Raw genomic sequence first — 18,690 nt, 5'->3', positions numbered from 1 at the left:
TCTGCACTGCAGGCAGATTCTTTACCACTGAGCCACCAGGGAAGCCCCAGATAAGGTTGATATGGAGCATCAATTCTCAGGGTCATTTTTTTTCAGCAAAAAGACAGGACGGGTTCTAAGGGAGGCCAGGGCGCCCTGTCCAATTCTCCTGAGGTTATACACAACATGGTCTCATTATAGAACATCCAGATTAACCCAAACCAATACTTCCTAAATTGTATTCTGCAAACAGTAGCACCCTATAATACAGTGCAGGGAAAAAAGGGTTCCGTGGTCAAGTAAGTTTTAAAAACACCAGATCCCTCCAGGGCTTTTCAGAGCCTTTTGTACACTAATGTGTACTGTGTTTCAACAAGACAGGCATTTCCCAAAGTCAGTGACTCAAGAACTTATTTGCCAAGGGTCCTTCCCAGGGGCTGTTTTACGAACCCTAGGGTCATGACCTGTATCATTTCAGCAATGATATCTAGGAATGGGCTAGAAAGGTAAAATTTAAAAACTTTAATACATCAGTAACTTCCTGATGAAAAATTTTCTAGAGAAGGATATACACCACTCATCTTTAAACTGGGAGCACTGAATGGAATGTAACCTCTGTTTGGTGACTCAAGAAGGGTCACTATGAGCCGTGACTGTACCATCACGGCAGGTAACACGGGCTTAGCCGTATCAGCCTCTGACGCTTGACACCCACGTCACTCTTGAAAATGCCGTCCGTCATGGGTTTTCTGGTGATCGTGAGCACTGCCCTCTGAATCCAGCCATCATGGGAAAATGCTTATTTTGTCAAAAAACACAGAATCTGCTTGACATGGTGCTATTCTTGAGGGTCTCTGAGGTGCAGGAGCGGCCATCTGTTACAGCCACTAAAGTTACTCCCGTCCACTGTCAGGGTCTGCCTTTCTGTCCTCATTTTTCCCTGCGGCAGCTGCAGCCGTTGCTTCTGTTTCTGCCGCTGCTTCCCGAGTCCACTGTCCTCCCCAGCCCTCCCCACCCCCAGCCTTCTCCTGACTTGCCCTCTTCCCTGGTTCTCATCAGCCTCCATCCCTTCTCCACATTCCTATCATGTTCTGCCCTTCACGGACACTGCCAAGCACAGGGCTCCTTTCCCTCCCTCCAGTCAGCAAGCTGTCACAGAATGACAAGGATCAGTCTCTGGATTCTGGGCCATTCTGGACCAGCCACACCAGCCTTTGATCACACAATCAAAGCTTCTTTGATCACTGCCAGTCACGCATCTTTTTTTTCCCCTTTTTTCCTTAATTCTATAATTGGCACTCGGGATGCTTGTGGGAGCTGAAAACCTGGAACTGGATAACGAAAGTGTTTCTGTAGCTGTCTGAACTGTCAGGCATTTGTAGAACATAAGACAGAAACTTTTTCAAACACAGCTACACATTCCAAAACCAGAATGCCATGCAGACTTGTGCAGCATCACTCCACTACAGAATGACGGGTTTGGAGTAACTTCCACACAAGAATCCTCTTTTCTTGCAGTAATCCTCAAGGGCCAGGCCAGCTGTGCTCCATTATCAGCTAAATGCTTAATTTGTGCATTGTTTTCATTGTTTTCATTTTTAAATTGAAATAAAAATTACGAAACTTGGATTAAAGTTTGGCAGTTTTCAGTACGCACCCTACCTCCAAGTGAGGTGAGAGGTTTCTAGGGACCGAGGTCTTCCAAATAGAAAAACTAAAAAGAAATAAACTGGAAACTCGGTCTGGGCTCTGTCAGGGAGTCAGGGCTCCCCTAGGTTTTGTGAGGCAAGAAAAACAAGAAGGGCAACGGTGATGCTTGTTAATTTATTTTGCTTCTGCCAAGACAGTTCTATTGTCAAACTGACAGTGGTTGATTCAAGTCTGTTTCTTTGGAACCAATTTTTAGATGGTTAAGGCACAGAACAAGTCACAGTCGGGAAATCATGGAGCCAAGGGTGGGTCATGACTGTGAGGCTGTGACCAGACTGTGGGATCCACAAGGAAGGTAGTATTTCCTTGTGTGACTGTTGCCCTTACATATTGCCTGAATTGTTTTACTAGCAAACTGGGCACAGAAAGGGTTTCATCGAATCTGAATTGGACCTCCTCTGGCTTGTCTGTGTAAAAGGGGTCACTTAAAACTGATGCTTTGCCTAACTGACAGTTGGGCCTTGGAGTGGTCACCTCTCCTCTCTTGGTCTCAATTTCCTTATCTGCAAAGAAAGTACTGCTCTGAATATTTTCCATAATAATTCCTCCTAATTTGAAATCTCTAAAGCCAATGGACACATGCATTCTAAATGTGCATATGACCCACTGCTCTTTGCTACATTTTCTCAGTAATTACTTATTACATCTAAGCATAAATAATTGACCTTGCTAATAAAAAAAAGCTATTTTTGACTTTAATAAATATTTGTAAAGGCAATATTTAATTTTTAGAATGCTTTTTTGAGTTAAAAACTAAGAAGACCCTGTGGCTGCCCCTGCCCTCTGGGGGCTCCACATACCGATGTCGCCTGGCTCCAGCGGCATCGCCACGGACTGGCAGTGGCTGCGGCACTGGAAGGGCGGGAGGAGCTGCAGCATGGCCTCCCCGCTGCCGATGGTGAACAGGTCATGCATCCTGTGCATCTGGAGGAAAGGACACAGGGGAAGGGAAGGAAAACCAAGTCACATCCTGGGGCGTGGGAGAGGAGCAGACAAAAACTCTTACACGTGTGGCTCTGGGTTTCCTAGCAGCCTAAGCAAAGAGGAAGACAGAACCAAGAATAAAACTCACAATTCTGTTCGAAAGACAAAAAACAAATTAGTTTCTGCTAAGCATGGCGTCTCCCCGTACTGAGTCTAATGAAAGATTTCTATTTTTTTTTTTTTTTGGCCATGTCAAGGGGGCATGGGGGATTTTAGCTCCCAACCAGAGTTCAAATCTGCATTCTCTGCCATGGAAGCTCAGGGTCTTAACCACTGAACTGTCAGGGAAGTCCCATGGTAAGATCTCTTCTAGGGTTTTTCTTAAAGAGACATTGTGTAGTTTTGTAGGCAACATCTGCAATGTCAGCCCTGTAGCAGAAATGGCTCAAGTTTCATAATTCACAATTTCTAGCCATAGTTTCCAAGTAGGTCATAGGCAAAATATTTAATTGTATTTTAACAAAAGTCTCGCAGAGGCCAACATGTGGTGGTCTAAATATGCGGTCATCTGAGGGTCTGGTTTGATTCAGACAGACAGCCTGCATATCCTGTGGGCAATAATCTGTGGAATATTATTTCTTACTGTCAGACTTTTCAAGAGAATCGGACAGCAGCAAGTTCAAGTTCACAATTTTTTGGCAAGACCCAGGTGAGCAGATACATGACGCTACTGATTAAGGACTAATAACAGTAAGATCAGCCTCTGATTTTGAAAGCTAAGGATGTACAACTGCACGGGTAACTACAGCTCTCTGAGGGCATATGGATTGTAGTTGCCAGGCTCCTCCATCCATGGAGATTTCCAGAATACTGGAGTGGGTTGCCATTTCCTCCTCCAGGGGATCTTCCTGACCCAGAGAACAAGCTGGCATCTCCTGCATCAGCAGGTGGATTTCCTACCATTGAACCACCAGGGAATCAGTCCTGCCTCCAGCAAGCATTAAGTGCAAACTGCTATGTGCCTGGGGTTTAGGAGGGGCAGGAAATAGAAACAAAGGGATAGGGTGCTCTTGGTCAGACTTCTCTTCCTGTCTAGATGGCAAGAGAAAACCCCAATCCCTAATGTGCCCTTACAAAGCAGGAGTCAGAAGTCTGACTCCTTAGGCCATGTCCTGTTTTTTTCCCTACCATTTGGGTCCTCCAGGGCCTGAGAATGTGGCCCTGCCCTCTCCTGCCTCCCAACTCTGGTCTCCCTGTTGCTCCCCACAGGCCCTGGCCATGACTCTGTGTCCATGGAAACGCTTCGAGCCGCTGCAGCTGCTGCTGTAGTGACAGGAGGAGGACGAGTGTCTGGAGCTGCTGTGACTGACAGAAGCCCTGTCATGAGCAGTCTTATAAAAATTCCAGAAAACCAAAAATTAAGCAGATATATCTCTATTTCACATAGGCCTGAGAGGGGCTGGAACCACGCTCCTCCACATTCAGGATGAGGAGAAGCAGACAACAGGATGGACTGGGTCAGCCCGAGGCAACATCCTGGGGTGCGTGAAGTGGGCCCTGGAGCCCCTCACCTCTTCCCTCAGGGTCTCTCAACAACGGGACCCCACTGCTTATCTTCTATCCCAAGGCTGCCTTTTGGAATCTGGGCCCACAGACACATGACTTTACCAGAGTCCAGAGCCCAGGGATGTGGAACAAGGGTGGAGTAACGTGGCTGTGGAGAAAGGAGAGCCTGGGCCAGGGTGGGGAACAGATGCTCTAAGAAATCAGACTCTCAGGATTTCTGCCTATTTGGGCCACTCCCCTTCCAAAAACATCCTTGAGAACCACAACAAGATGATTCTGACAAGCGTCTGCGGAACTCTGTACTTACCCCTTTGGCTGGGCTCCCTGGTGTCCCTGTTCGGCAGACTGCTGAAATTAAGATTCAAGTGGGAAAACCCAAGACAGTGATGAAGGCCCTCACCCATAATTTTTTCATATATCATAATTATGAAGATGAAATCATACCAGGGCCCTGAGTTCTAGCCGAAGGCAGCAGAATAAACTTCTTTAAAACCTGAGGCCAGAGCCCAGCACCTCCACCCTACAGCTGGCAGGCAGAAGTTCTTACTTGTAGACAAAATGATTGTTTTTTAAAGGCTTTGAAATTCCTTTAACACGATTCAGCACATTTGGACCCAAACAATAGTGTCAGGAGGTTAAAGACACAACCCAGAGTTGGTAGGGGTCGCAGTTCAGCAAATTTAATTTTTTAACAAAGGAAAGTTCATCCTTTTAATTATTCCAAACCAATCCAGACTCAAAAAGCTTCCTCAGGGTTGAGACTCAACAAAAGAGCAATTCAGAGAAAAGTAAACAGACACAAACACAGCAAAGCTCTGCCCAGTCTGCTGGCCCCAGAGGAGAAACATGGGCTCCGGGTACCTGGCCACGGACGGAGGTGAGAGGCAGCGCCACACACTGCCTCAGGCACGGCTTGTCAACCCTTCTGTTCCCAAACCACGCTCCCAAGCTTTCTGCACTCCCTTTTTGCTCTCCATCTGAAGCTTCTCATTTGTTTATTTCTGGGGAAAGCCAATCTGGGAGTGGAGAATGAGGTGAGACCTCTTACTAACTTGCTGTGCCCTTGGGCAAATCATTTAATTTCTCACAAAATGAGAAACGTTGGACTTTTCATTTACACACTATTCATTCACAGTCTGCCTGCTCTCTACTTGGAGGTAGAGAAGTCTGACTGCATGCTCAGGACTCTTTAAACTTGAGGATTCTACTTCCTTTAATGTAGAAAGGTAGCTTGCCCCCAGGTGTTAAGGGCAGGAAATAGATCTGCAAGTCACTAGACTTTCTGGAAGCATGCCTTCAGTAAAAAGTCAGGCCGCTGCAGGTGTGTTGGCAAGCAGCAGGAAGAGAGAACTCCAGATTCTGTGGATGACCCTTCAGGTCACCCTCTAAGTTGACATGCAAGGAAGGCTTTGATTATGACATCAGCCCGGTACCAAACGAGAAAAGTTCTAGATCCAAATCTTCTCAGAATTTCCTACCTTACTCCCCACAATAGGTTCTGGTTGAAGAAGGAAGCATTTTTTCAAGGAGGCTTCTTTTGGAAACGGCAGATAGGTGAAAATAGGGAAAAGCTCATGTAAAATGTGTGATCTGTTCAGCGGTCTTCTCCTGCAAAATGTGTACAAGAGAGAAAAAGTAGTTAAACTGGGCAACCCAGCCTAACGCCATGGCTAAAGAGAGCTCAGTGAGGGTGGGAAAACTGTGGGTGGTGGGTGAAGAGGGAAAGATGTCAGGACAACAACGGAAGTATTAGGACCATGAAGAGCAGTCATGCTGAATCAATTAACTGAAACATCACACACACACTCACACACACACACACTCACTCTACAGCCACAATTTGTCTTGTGTGGGTGGGGTGTTTATAAAATCCAGCTAAAACAACATATAGAGGGCGAAAAGAAACACTCCATTCATTCCCTCTTGGCAAAGAGACTGAAGTAACAGCAGGCAGGGCAAGAGAGGAGAAGGAAGGAGGAGGGGGGCAACAATCATGACCCTTTTGAAGTGGAGCAGTACGACGTGGGAAGCCTGTTTCAGCTCGTAAACTGAGTATTTGATCATGCAAATAAACAGCAAATTTAAAGAAAGGCAGAAGCAGCCAAACTACCCAACAAAAAGCCTGAAAAAGCAGTTTTAATCCTCTTTGGAATGATTCTAGAAGTAAACTTGCGTTCCTTTTATTTGTAGAAAGCAAGGTTACCCCCAAGAAATGGCCCATGTCGTCTATAAGACCCGAGAAGGAACAGGGAGATAGATGCGGGTTTCAGTGTTGGCTGGGTGACCTTAAGCAAAGTACTTAACCTCTCTGATTCCCACTTTTCCTGAACTGAAAAACGACAATGACAATTCCGACTTCCCAGCGCTATTATGAGCATCTCCAACGAGTAACAGACACTAAGCACTAAGGCATGCTGCCTGGCACAAACAAATGCCACGAAATAACCTTCCCTTTTATTCTTTGTGCTCTCTGTGCAGTCCTCAACACTCAGGACCCGCTCAGCATGAAAGCAAATGCTAAACACTGCAGTTAGGAGTGAGTGATGCTTCTATTAGGCAATCTCAGTGTCCACCATGGTGACGCCCCTCTTGACACACCTCTTCAACTCATCTCCTTCTCTCAGTTTTTCAACACTGTGCTCTGGAGTTATCACTTGACTGGGAGGGTGTGCTGTAAAGTTTACACAGTGCCGGGCATGGCAGGGTCTCGGCAGTAATTGGTACTGTTTTGACATTTGGTCTGCCCTCTTTCTGTACACACACATGGCTGGGTGCCCCTTTCCGCACTCACCATGGATACGGAAATGGGAACCACCGTCCAGGAAAGCAGCGCCACCACTTGGTGAAAAACCCTTCGGTGAAGCCTTCTGTCACCTCCGGATACTGGCACAAAAAGTCTTGAAGCCCCTCAGTCGACAGGGACTGTCCCGTCTTGGGGAGGCAGAAAACAAAAGCGCAACAAGACAACACGGAATTACTTATCAGGAATGTCCCAGGGCCTGGTGCTTTCTAGCCATTTAATGGGTTATGAGGCAGTGGGAGAACCAGTCTTTCTGCGCACCTTGATCACTAGAGGATGCAGTCTCTCAAATCTCCTTGGGGTATCTTCCAGGAGCATCACCTGGAGGGGTAATTTCTGGGCACAGCCAGTGCAGTTGGCAGGGGTGGGGTCCGACTCATTCTGCTCACAGTCATTTGTCCACCAGGGGTCAAAGTCTGAGAGAGGAAGGGATGTGGAGAAAGCAGATACAGCAGGTGAATCCAGGAGGCCCAGCAATGGAGACAGAGAGGCATAAAAATTTTAAAAGCTCACGGTGATCACCACGGGCGACCGCTGAAAAGGTACGTATCAAACAAGTTAACCCTCAAGAAGGAAACAGAGAGCCTAGCTAGGGGACAGAGGTGGAGAGGGGAGGAAATACTTTTTAACACGTACAAGTATCTCCTAAGTCAAATCAATAACTAAAGTCAGTTTGGGGAGCTGTATTTGTGACATGGGGTTGGAGATGCAGTTCTTTCCCAGTTTTCTAACCTGTGACCAACAGGTATGAACCGGCTACAGCACGTGGGGGAGGGGCAGGCAGGCAGGGTGGTCCCACTGCCAGTGATGCCAGCATTTCTCTGATATCCTACACCCTGGGCTCACAGGGACAAGGTACAAGGCCGGCCCAGGACAGCTCTGGGAAGGAAGAGTGAGAAATGGGTGCAGAGAGAAGGGATGGAGAGGAGAGAGGGCCCATCTGTGGAGTAAAGTAAATGGCCTCTGCTCATCAGCACTCTGTTCCAGTTTGGGGGAGGGGAAAGGGCTACTAACCGTGGCTTCCAGCCCCAAGGACTGCAGGGTGGTGAGAACTAGAACTCCCCACTCAGGCCCTGATTGAGAGCTCGCTGGCTCCCCCACACCCTACTCTGGTGGGTCCTTCTTTGAGGGGTTGGCTCTGTTTCTATGCAGCCTTTCTTGGTTTTCTCTGCGTTCCTTCCCTCTGAGACTATTCTGTTCATAATATTATTTCATTATGTCTTGTTTGCTTTCTGTTCCAGTCTGGGTTTCATCTGTGTTCTCTGAGATATGTGTTTGTGATAGATCTTTAATTTGAATCCAAAATTTTCACCAGATGGTTTCTGATTAAAACCCAATGAAAACCCAATCAGCAGACAGCCTAGAACAAAAGACAACAATCCAATGTGGCTGAAAGGAAATCAGCTCTTTGAGCCAAGAAACAGACGTGGAAACTGACTCAACACAAAACATTTTCTGTAGTGAGCACAAGGCAGGAGTCTGCAGGATAAGGAACACTCACCGGGGAGGGCGGTGCGTGTGCTCAGCGCATCCGAAGCCCGCATCTCCTGCAGACAAACCCTGTGTTTCCTGCAGGCAGCACTACCCACTATTCTCACCCCTGGGAGGAGCACACAGCAACCACTGCAAGCCTCCACGGGCAGCGGAAAACCTTCAGTGGCACCTGTTTTAACGGCACGCTGAGGCTGCAGTTACCCTTTTATTTTCCTTTCTGGAGTATTTTCACATGTTTCTTACTAGAGGTCAAATATGATGAACTCTTGTCAAAACACAACTCCAGGTAATGGACATACAATGAGGCATAAGTCATCGTGTTCAGTCATTCAGTCGTGTCTGACTCTTTGTGACCGCACGAACTGCAGCCCATCAGACTCCTCTGTCCATGGGATTCTCCAGGCAAGAATACTGGAGTGGGTTGCCCTGCCCTCCTCCAGGAGACCTTCCCAACCCAGGGATAGAACCTACATCTCCTGCGTCTCCTGCATTGATAGGCAGATTCTTTACCACTGAGCCACCTGGGAAGCCCCAAATGCAACTTCAGATCAGATCAGTCGCTCAGTCGTGTCCGACTCTTTGCGACCCCATGAATCGAAGCACGCCAGGCCTCCCTGTCCATCACCAACTCCCGGAGTTCACTCAGACTCAGGTCCATCCAGTCAGTGATGCCATCCAGCCATCTCATCCTCTGTCGTCCCCTTCTCCTCCTGCCCCCAATCCCTCCCAGCATCAGAGTCTTTTCCAATGAGTCAACTCTTCACATGAGGTGGCCAAAGTACTGGAGTTTCAGCTTTAGCATCATTCCTTCCAAAGAACACCCAGGGCTGATCTCCTTCAGAATGGACTGGTTGGATCTCCTTGCAGTCCAAGGGACTCTCAAGAGTCTTCTCCAACACCACAGTTCAAAAGCATCAATTCTTTGGCGCTCAGCCTTCTTCACAGTCCAACTCTCACATCCATACATGACCACAGGAAAAACCACAGCCTTGACTAGACGGACCTTTGTTGGCAAAGTAATGTCTCTGCTTTTGAATATGCTATCTAGGTTGGTCATAACTTTCCTTCCAAGGAGTAAGCGTCTTTTAATTTCATGGCTGCAGTCACCATCTGTAGTGATTTTGGAGCCCAGAAAAATAAAGTCTGACACTGTTTCCACTGTTTCCCCATCCATTTCCCATGAAGTGGTGGGACTGGATGCCATGATCTTTGTTTTCTGAATGTTGAGCTTTAAGCCAACTTTTTCACTCTCCACTTTCACTTCCATCAAGAGGCTTTTGAGTTCCTCTTCACTTTCTGCCATAAGGGTGGTGTCATCTGCATATCTGAGGTTATTGATATTTCTCCCGGCAATCTTGATTCCAGCTTGTGTTTCTTCCAGTACAGCGTTTCTCATGATGTACTCTGCATAGAAGTTAAATAAACAGGGTGACAATATACAGCCTTGACGAACTCCTTTTCCTATTTGGAACCAGTCTGTTGTTCCATGTCCAGTTCTAACTGTTGCTCCCTGACCTGCATACACATTTCTCAAGAGGCAGATCAGGTGGTCTGGTATTCCCATCTCTTTGAGAATTTTCCACAGTTTATTGTGATCCACACAGTCAAAGGCTTTGGCATAGTCAATAAAGCAGAAGTAGATGTTTTTCTGGAACTCTCTTGCTTTTTCCATGATCCAGCGGATGTTGGCAATTTGATCTCTGGTTCCTCTGCCTTTTCTAAAACCAGCTTGAACATCAGGAAGTTCACGGTTCACGTATTGCTGAAGCCTGGCTTGGAGAATTTTGAGCATTACTTTACTAGCGTGTGAGATGAGTGCAATTGTGTGGTAGTTTGAGCATTCTTTGGCATTGCCTTTCTTTGGGATTGGAATGAAAACTGACCTTTTCCAGTCCTGTGGCCACTGCTGAGTTTTCCAAATTTGCTGGCATATTGAGTGCAGCACTTTCACAGCAGCATCTTTCAGGATTTGGAATAGCTCAACTGGAATTCCATCACCTCCACTAGCTTTGTTCGTAGTGATGCTTTCTAAGGCCCACTTGACTTCACATTCCAGGATGTCTGGCTCTAGGTCAGTGATCACACCATCGTGATTATCTGGGTCGTGAAGATCTTTTTTGTACAGTTCTTCTGTGTATTCTTGCCATCTCTTCTTAATATCTTCTGCTTCTGTTAGGTCCATACCATTTCTGTCCTTTATTGAGCTCATCTTTGCATGAAACGTTCCTTTGGTATCTCTGATTTTCTTGAAGAGATCCCTAGTCTTTCCCATTCTGTCGTTTTCCTCTTTCTTTGCATTGATCGCTGAAGAAGGCTTTCTTATCTCTTCTTGCTATTCTTTGGAACTCTGCATTCAGATGTTTATATCTTTCCTTTTCTCCTTTGCTTTTTGCTTCTCTTCTTTTCACAGCTATTTGTTAAGGCCTCCCCAAGACAGCCATTTTGCTTTTTTGCATTTCTTTTCCATGGGGATGGTCTTGATCCCTGTCTCCTGTACAATGTCACGAACCTCATTCCATAGTTCATCAGGCACTCTATCTGTCAGATCTAGGCCCTTAAATCTATTTCTCACTTCCACTGCATAATCATAAGGGATTTGATTTAGGTCATACCTGAATGGTCTAGTGGTTTTCCTAAATAGCCACAGTCAGCTCCTGGTCTTGTTTTTGCTGACTGTATAGAGCTTCTCCATCTTTGGCTGCAAAGAATATAATCAATCTGATTTCGGTGTTGACCATCTGGTGATGTCCACGTATAGAGTCTTCTCTTGTGTTGTTGGAAGAGGGTGTTTGTTATGACCAGTGCATTTTCTTGGCAAAACTCTATTAGTCTTTGCCTTGCTTCATTCCCTATTCCAAGGCCAAAAACTTATGTTGAGTCAAATCCAATTTAAAAGTCTTAATTCTCACAGAAGAAAAGCGGCCAAAATAGAGCCCTGAGGCAACATACTATGCTACAATTATACAGTGTTTCCGTTTCCAGAGTACTTGTGAGGGAGGGGGAGGGAAGGGAAGAGAAAACTAGAGTGATCAGCAGCGAGCCCAAAGTGAGTTGTATTTCCGCAGGTAGTGTACTGTTTACTCTTACCATGTAATTATTGAGGAGGCATCACTATTCTGCTTTTACAGATGAGCAAACTGAGAGTGAAGGCGAGAGGAATCACCACCCAAGGGGGCGGGGTGGGAACAGCACAGAGGCTGCTGAGGAAGACAGTGCCGAGGGCTCTAGGGCTTCCTTCTAGGAAGGTTATTCTGCGGCATGACTAGGGTGTCCTGCAAGAGGGAGGCTGGCAAGAGGCAGACCCAGTCATGCTTTGTTTTTGTCCTTTTATTGGGGAGGGAGGAGGTGTACGGTGATGAGAGCGGAAATTTAACAACAGTCTAACTGAGCCAGTGGCCTTGGGAAGAAAGGGGTGATTCCAGAGGCAGTGATGACAAAATCCATGGCTCTCGGCAGCACTGCAGAGACCATCTATACAGGCTGAGATGGTCCAAGAGCTCCTCATTTAAGGGAGACCCTGGAGGGCTGCAAATACTTATTATCACATTTTTCTGCAGTAACATGTCATATTCCAAATGAGTCTGTTAATTATGACAATCATATCAGGAGTGAAGTGCTAGGAGAAATTCTAATTTATACAAAGGTGCTTCGTGGGCTGTGCTTGTGCTTAGTCGCTCAGTCATGTCCGACTCTTTGTGATCCCATGGACTGTAGCCCGCCAGGCTCCTCTGTCCATGGGGATTCTCAAGGCAAGAATACTGGAGTGGGTTGCCATGCCCTCTTCTAGGGGATCTTCCCAACCCAGGGATCGAACCCAGGTCTCCTGCACTGCAGGCAGATTCTTTACCATCTGAGCCACCAAGGAAGCCCGCTTCATGGGCTAGTAGCAGCAATTCTGAACCTAAGAGTATCAAGAGATTATTTTAACTTTCACTTAATTTAGTTTTATTCTGAGCTTTAGGTATTCTTGGGATTTCCAGGTAGAGATGCTTGAACAGCAGGTGGAGGAAGAAAACCCAGAGAGGAAAAGAAAACAAGAACAGAATACTAAAAAGAGAATTTAAGAAGGTGGCAGAATACAAGATAGAGATCTCTAGACATGTGAACACCAACAGTGGTCTTACACTGCATCTGTGTGTGCTCAGTCGCTTCAGTTGAGTCTGGCTCTTTGCAACGCTATGGACTGTAGACTGCCAGGCTCCTTTGTCCATGGGATTCTCCAGGCAAGTATACTGGAGTGGGTTGCCATTTCCTTCTCCAGGGGATCTTCCTGACCCAGGGATCAAACCTGCATTTCCTGCACTGTAGGCAGATTCTTTACCCACTGAGCCACCTAGGAAACCCTGTTCTTACACTACTAACCATAATCTTTTAAAAACAGAAATGGAAAATGATCTCATTCATAATAACTGGCAAAAAAATTTAACAAAAAAGGTAAAACCATAAAATTTTACTGAAGGATATAAAGTAAGACCTAGATAAATGACTAAATGTCATAAAGATATCAAGTCTTCTCAAAAACACATACACATACATTTAATACAACTGGATAGAACTTCATCAGAGTCTCTTATTGGTGAAGGTGGGGATGAGGCAGAGCTGTGACAATTGCATTCTAAAGTTTATCTAGAAAGAAATATGTATGAGAATAACAACAGGCAACAATCCACCACCTGCCAAATTAACTCTAGGAGATGTTTATGTGCCCAAAGGCGTCCTGGAGTAACAAAAATGAATTATAAACTACGGTCACGTTTATAATCTATGGGGAATACACCCCTTAGGCACAGGTACAGTTAGAGAATGTAGTAAGAGCCTCGTGACAGACACTGGGCATGTGGCAGACCCGAGGACCCTCACCTCCGACTGCTCATGGCTCACCTCTGTGCTGGGCAGGAGGGCAGGTCTGGAGGCAAACGGCACTGTTCTGTTCTCTCTGTGTAGATAATATGGACAAGTAGTCCACAGAAAAACAAATACAAATGGCCTAAAAACACAACTGAAAAGACATCCACCTTCAATGATAATTGAAGAAATGTAACTTAAAGTGAGATACCACTTTTCAGTCACTTGACTGGCAAAATGATAATATCCAGGGTAGATGAGCAACACATGTTAATGAAAGTTACACACCGACATAAGTTTATGAAGATAATTTTTTAGTATTTATTAAAATGTAAAATGTCCATGCTTTCTGACCCAGGTATTCTACTTCCAAGAATCTGTTTTACAGAAATAATAGTGAAGTGTTAGTTGCTCAGTCATGTTTGACTCTTTGTGATCCCCTGGACTGTTGTCCGCCAGGCTCCTCTGTCCATGGGATTCTCCAGGTAAGAAAACTGGAGTGGGTTGTCATTCCTTTCTCCAGGGGATTGCCCCGACTCAGGTAACAAACCTGGGTCTCCCAGATCGCTGGGAGATTCTTTACCATCTGAAACACCAGGGAAGCCCCACAGAAATAATAGTACATATATAAAAAAATATGTGTATATGAATGTCCCAAATCTTTTTTAATAACAGCAAAAAAATCTGGAAACTGTTAAATTAAGCAATACTCAGACAATGGAATAATATAAACTCCTGAAAAATGTGTATTCTGGGTTGAACAGTGTCCCCCCGCTAAAATTTAAGTCCTTCTGGAACCTCAGAATTTGATCATATTTGGAAATAGGTTCCTTGCAGATGTAATTAATTAAAGATGAGGTGATACTGAAGTGGGGTGGGCCCTAAATTCAATCTACATGCATTCTTATCAGAAGAAGAGAGGCCACATGACGACTCCCAGAGGGAAGATGGCCATACAGAGTTATGCAGCCATAGCTAAGGATGCCGAGGACTGATGGCAACTAGCAGAACCTGGAAGAAGCCAAGAAGGATTCGTCCCTAGAGCCTTTGAGAAGGAGAAGAGCCCTGAAACACCTTGATTTTGGATTTCTAGCCTCCAAAACTGTGAGAAGATTAATTTTTGTTGTTTTAATTTGCCTGACCTTTGGTACTTTGTTACATACAGCAAACTTAGAAACTAATACAATGTTCCTAGCCAAAAATATTTACATAAGCCTTCCTTGTGTGTGTGAATCAAAAAATATTTTATATTTATAGATACAAAGTATAGGGATCTGCACAGCCATGGAAAAACTCAGAAGGATGGATGTATATTCAAGTTATTACCAGTGGTTGCCTGGGTGGAGGAGTTGGGAGGGGTAGAGGTGAGAGAATTTACTTCATTAAAAATATATTTTTGGATTTTCCTGGCAGTGCAGGGGTTAAGACTCTGTGCTTCCAATGCAAGGGGCACGGGCTTTATTCCTGGAAGAGAAATAAAGATGCCACATGCCATGTGGCACGGCCAAAAAAAGTTAAAAAGTATATTTTCAAAAATCAAAATCTTATGTCTTTTTTTTGTCTTCATGTATGTTTTATGTATTTTCCAAATAAAAATGTCTTTGGAGGGAATTCCCTGGTGGTTCAGTGGTTAGGACTCTGAGCTTTCACTGCCAAGGGCCCAGGTTCAATCCCTGGTCAGGGAACTAAGATCCTGAAAGCCGTGAAGTACATTGGGGAAAAAAATAGATACGTGTATATGTAGAACAGAATCATTTTGCTGTACACCTACACACAACATTGTTAATCAACTATGCTTCAATAAAAAAAAAAAAACACAACATTTTTTGTATGTCTTTGAAGACCATGAAGACTCAAACCGAGAGTATTAACTTTTAATGCAGAGTTTAGTCATCGTGGAAGGCAGGCCCCTGAAGAGGCCCCTGACAGAAGAGGAACCTGGGCCAGGTTGGTGGCCAGCCAAGGAAGAGGGGAGGTGATGCAGAAAAACAATCCCCAGAATGGGGGTAGTTCATACACTCCATCTGAATTAAGGGGAGCTCATGCACTGGAGAAGGAAGTGGCAACCCACTCCAGTGTTCTTGCCTGGAGAATCCCATGGACAGCGGAGCCTGGTGGGCTACCGTCTATGGGGCTGCACAGAGTCAGACACGACTGAAGCGACTTAGCAGCAGCAGCAGCACTTCAAGAGGAAGAGCTACTCTGGACTTCTCTGCAGCCTTTGTCACCAAGGTGGATAAAGAATGTGCTCTTATTTGTTTCAGAAAGGGATTGAGGAATGGCTAAGCAGTGAAGTGACCAGGAGGACGGGGGCTGTGTACAGTTGGGGCTCCTTTTCCCCTTCTCACAGAATTTCCAACAACAAAAGGAGAAAAGACCAGACTTCAACTTGGCCTCCATCTGTCTGAAAAGGTTTTGTGTGCTGTGTGCTCTGTGAGCAAAATCTCACTCACGCTGGAAAACAGCCAACAGCACACAGCAGACCATCCCACACCACCCTGGTCCACGGCTTTTCTTCAGTTACCAAACACGCTGCATCTCACTTCTTTTCAGCCCTCCTCGGCGTCTGTCCACTTGTCCTCCAGCACCAAACAGAAAGGAAGCTGGATGGCAATCCCTAACTTTCTTTTGATTTCTAAGGCTTCCTTCCTCAAGGTATCCTCCTTATACTAAAAAAAACAGTTGTGCCAGAGAAGTGAAACTCCACATTATTAGAGTTCGACAAAAGACAGGATCTGGATTCCAAATTTTCACTCTGATCACGGCATCGTTTCACTGTGTGAGATGTCAAAAACAGTCTTGCGGACAAAACACAGCCTTGAAGGTAAGGAGGGCAGAAACTGTAACCTCCCAGGCTTCTCTGTGAGTTGGGCACTCTGCAGAACAGCGGCGAGCCAGGGCCTGTCAGGAGGCTTCCTGGTGCCTGAGAGTTGTTTACAAAGGAAACGCACCCAGGCTGGCTCGCTGTGAACAATCGTAACATACTCTGGAATTTGAAGCGGAGAGTCCTTTTACACAGACTATTAATCTGGCAAAAAGAAAAAAAAAAAAAAATATATATATATATATATTTCTTTCCAGGAGCACAAAAACCTCCCTATGGGTAAAAAGGATAGGGAAGAAGAAAGACACAAAGTCAAGGCCAGCTCCACGAGAGCAGGGTGCCGGAGGGGGACTGTTTTGTTTGCTGCTCTGTTGAGAACAGTGCCTGGTGTACAAAAGGGTCTTGATACACACTCACTGAATGACTGACTGAATGAATGAAACTTTGACTTTTCAGAAGATTTAACGATAGGATTGGGCTTCCCAGGTGGCGCTAGTAGTAAAGAATTCGTCTGCGAACACAGGAGATGCAAGAGATTCGGGTTCGATACCTGGGTAGGGAAGATCCTCTGGAGTAGGAAACAGCACCCCACGCCAGAATTATTCGCAGGAGAATTTCATGGGCAGAAGAGCCTGGTGGACTACAGTCCATGGGGCCACCAAGAGTCAGACATGACTGAGCACACACACACACACACACAACAATAGGATCAAGTCCATCAGGAGAAAAAAAATCAGATGATCTGAATTTGGAGAAAAACCTCAAAATAAGGATTAAATAAATACAATCTCATGATTTCTTAGATGTCTCATATTAGAAATGTACCTAAGAGAAGCCTGCAAAGTCCACAACAAAGCCTCTGTGACATTCACTGGTGCGTGCTCAGTATTTAATCAGGCTATGCTCCAGCAGCTCATTTTGCTTAGCACTTCCGGCTCCCTGGGCATGAGGCAGGGGTGAAGCCTTGACCTTGGCCAGGCCCCCTGCAGGAGTGGCAACAGGCCCAGAGGCACTTTCATACACCATAGGGATGGAAAGAACCCAAGAAATCATTTTGCCAACAGCTCTGCTGTCAGGAAGCAATGCGTATGAACAATTCCAAACTGTAGAGTTCAGCCATTTTTGTAAGTCCTCCTCGTATAGAAATTTGTCTCTGGATGTGAGACTTCAGCTTAGTCAGTCAACCCCCTTGCATATCAGCTCCCTCATCTCTGAAATATTAACATAAAATGTTAACTGCCTTACGTGATTGCTGTGAAGACTGGGGAACACCGGGTGCAGTACATGACACAGTGCCTGGTATACACGCTGTAAGTGCTGGACGGAGCTGTCGTCACTTTACTCTTTTATTTGCAAATAAATAGGTATGAGCACTGGCCTGGACTCTAAGTCTGATTAGAGTCATGAACGATCTACTATTCCGCAAACTCCTTAATACTGGGAGATCCACATCAACCACCCCTTCAAAGCTCATGGATACGTAACCTTCCAATTATGCAGTACACATACAGAGATGCACCTTCTAACTGTATGTGAGGAACTGACCCAGGCCTTCTCAGGATATATGAGTGTTACAATTAAAAATCAGAAATGCCCAAAGTAAACAAAATAGTTCAGTCTAATAGTCTAGTCAAGGCTATGGTTTTTCCAGTAGTCATGTATGGATGTGAGAGTTGGACTATAAAGAAAGCTGAGCGCCAAAGAATTGATGCTTTTGAACTGTGGTGTTGGAGAAGACTCTTGAGAGTCCTCTGGACTGCAAGGAGATCCAACCAGTCCATCTTAAAGGAAATCAGCCCTGGGTGTTCTTTGGAAGGACTGATGTTGAAGCTGAAACCCCAGTATTTTGGCCACCTGATGTGAAGAGCTGACTCATTTGAAAAGACCCTGATGCTGGGAAAGACTGAGGGCAGGAGGAGAAGGGGATGACAGAGGATGAGATGATTAGATGGTATTACCGACTCAATGGACATGAGTTTGGGTGGACTCCAGGAGTTGGTGATGGACAGGGAGGCCTGGTGTGCTGCAGTTCATGGGGTCGCAAAGAGCTGGACACGACTGAGCGACTGAACTGAACTGAACAGGCTGGAACCTGGCTTGTGTGAGGGCAAAGGGAGCAGACAGTAAGTGTGATGTGATGGAACGAGTGGCAGACACAAGTTAAGAAACTAAGGTTCAAGTGCTAGTCTGTCATGTGTGACTGGGTAAGCAAGCTATTCCACCTCTTCCAGCCAGTGTTTCCTCTTCGTAAAACAGGGGCATGGAAGCAACCTAAATGCCCATCAAGAAAGGAATGGAGAGAGATGAGGCACACATGTACAATGGAATATTACTCAGCCATTAAAATGAATCAAACAATGTCATCTGCAGCAACATGGATGGACCTAGAAATCGTCACGCTGAGTGCAGTCAGTCAGAGGAGGAGAAAAACTGTATGATACCCTTATATGGGGAATCTAAATCGAAATGATACAAATAATCTTATTTACAAAACGGAAACAGACACAGATTTACAGAACAAACTTATGGTTGACAGAGGGCAAGATTC

General features: G+C 45.5%; 1 protein-coding gene across 3 annotated transcripts in view; it reads right to left on the bottom strand.

The window, feature by feature from the left end:
• C23H6orf89 (chromosome 23 C6orf89 homolog) overlaps positions 1-18,690 on the bottom strand; it is a 40,934-nt gene that overhangs the window by 6,005 nt on the left and 16,239 nt on the right. For all 3 annotated transcript variants that reach the window (XM_027525202.1, XM_027525200.1, XM_027525201.1), the window contains 4 exons: positions 7,241-7,395; positions 6,971-7,110; positions 5,658-5,787; positions 2,490-2,613 (listed from right to left, as the gene is read on the bottom strand). In XM_027525202.1, coding sequence (XP_027381003.1) covers positions 2,490-2,613; positions 5,658-5,787; positions 6,971-7,110; positions 7,241-7,395 — 549 coding nt within the window. The remainder of the gene's footprint in view (positions 1-2,489; positions 2,614-5,657; positions 5,788-6,970; positions 7,111-7,240; positions 7,396-18,690) is intronic.

This window comes from Bos indicus x Bos taurus, chromosome 23, assembly GCF_003369695.1.
Source record: "Bos indicus x Bos taurus breed Angus x Brahman F1 hybrid chromosome 23, Bos_hybrid_MaternalHap_v2.0, whole genome shotgun sequence".
Lineage (NCBI taxonomy): Eukaryota > Metazoa > Chordata > Mammalia > Artiodactyla > Bovidae > Bos > Bos indicus x Bos taurus.
The sequence above is the reverse complement of the archived record's forward strand: the minus strand, read 5'-3'. Positions and strand labels throughout refer to the sequence as shown.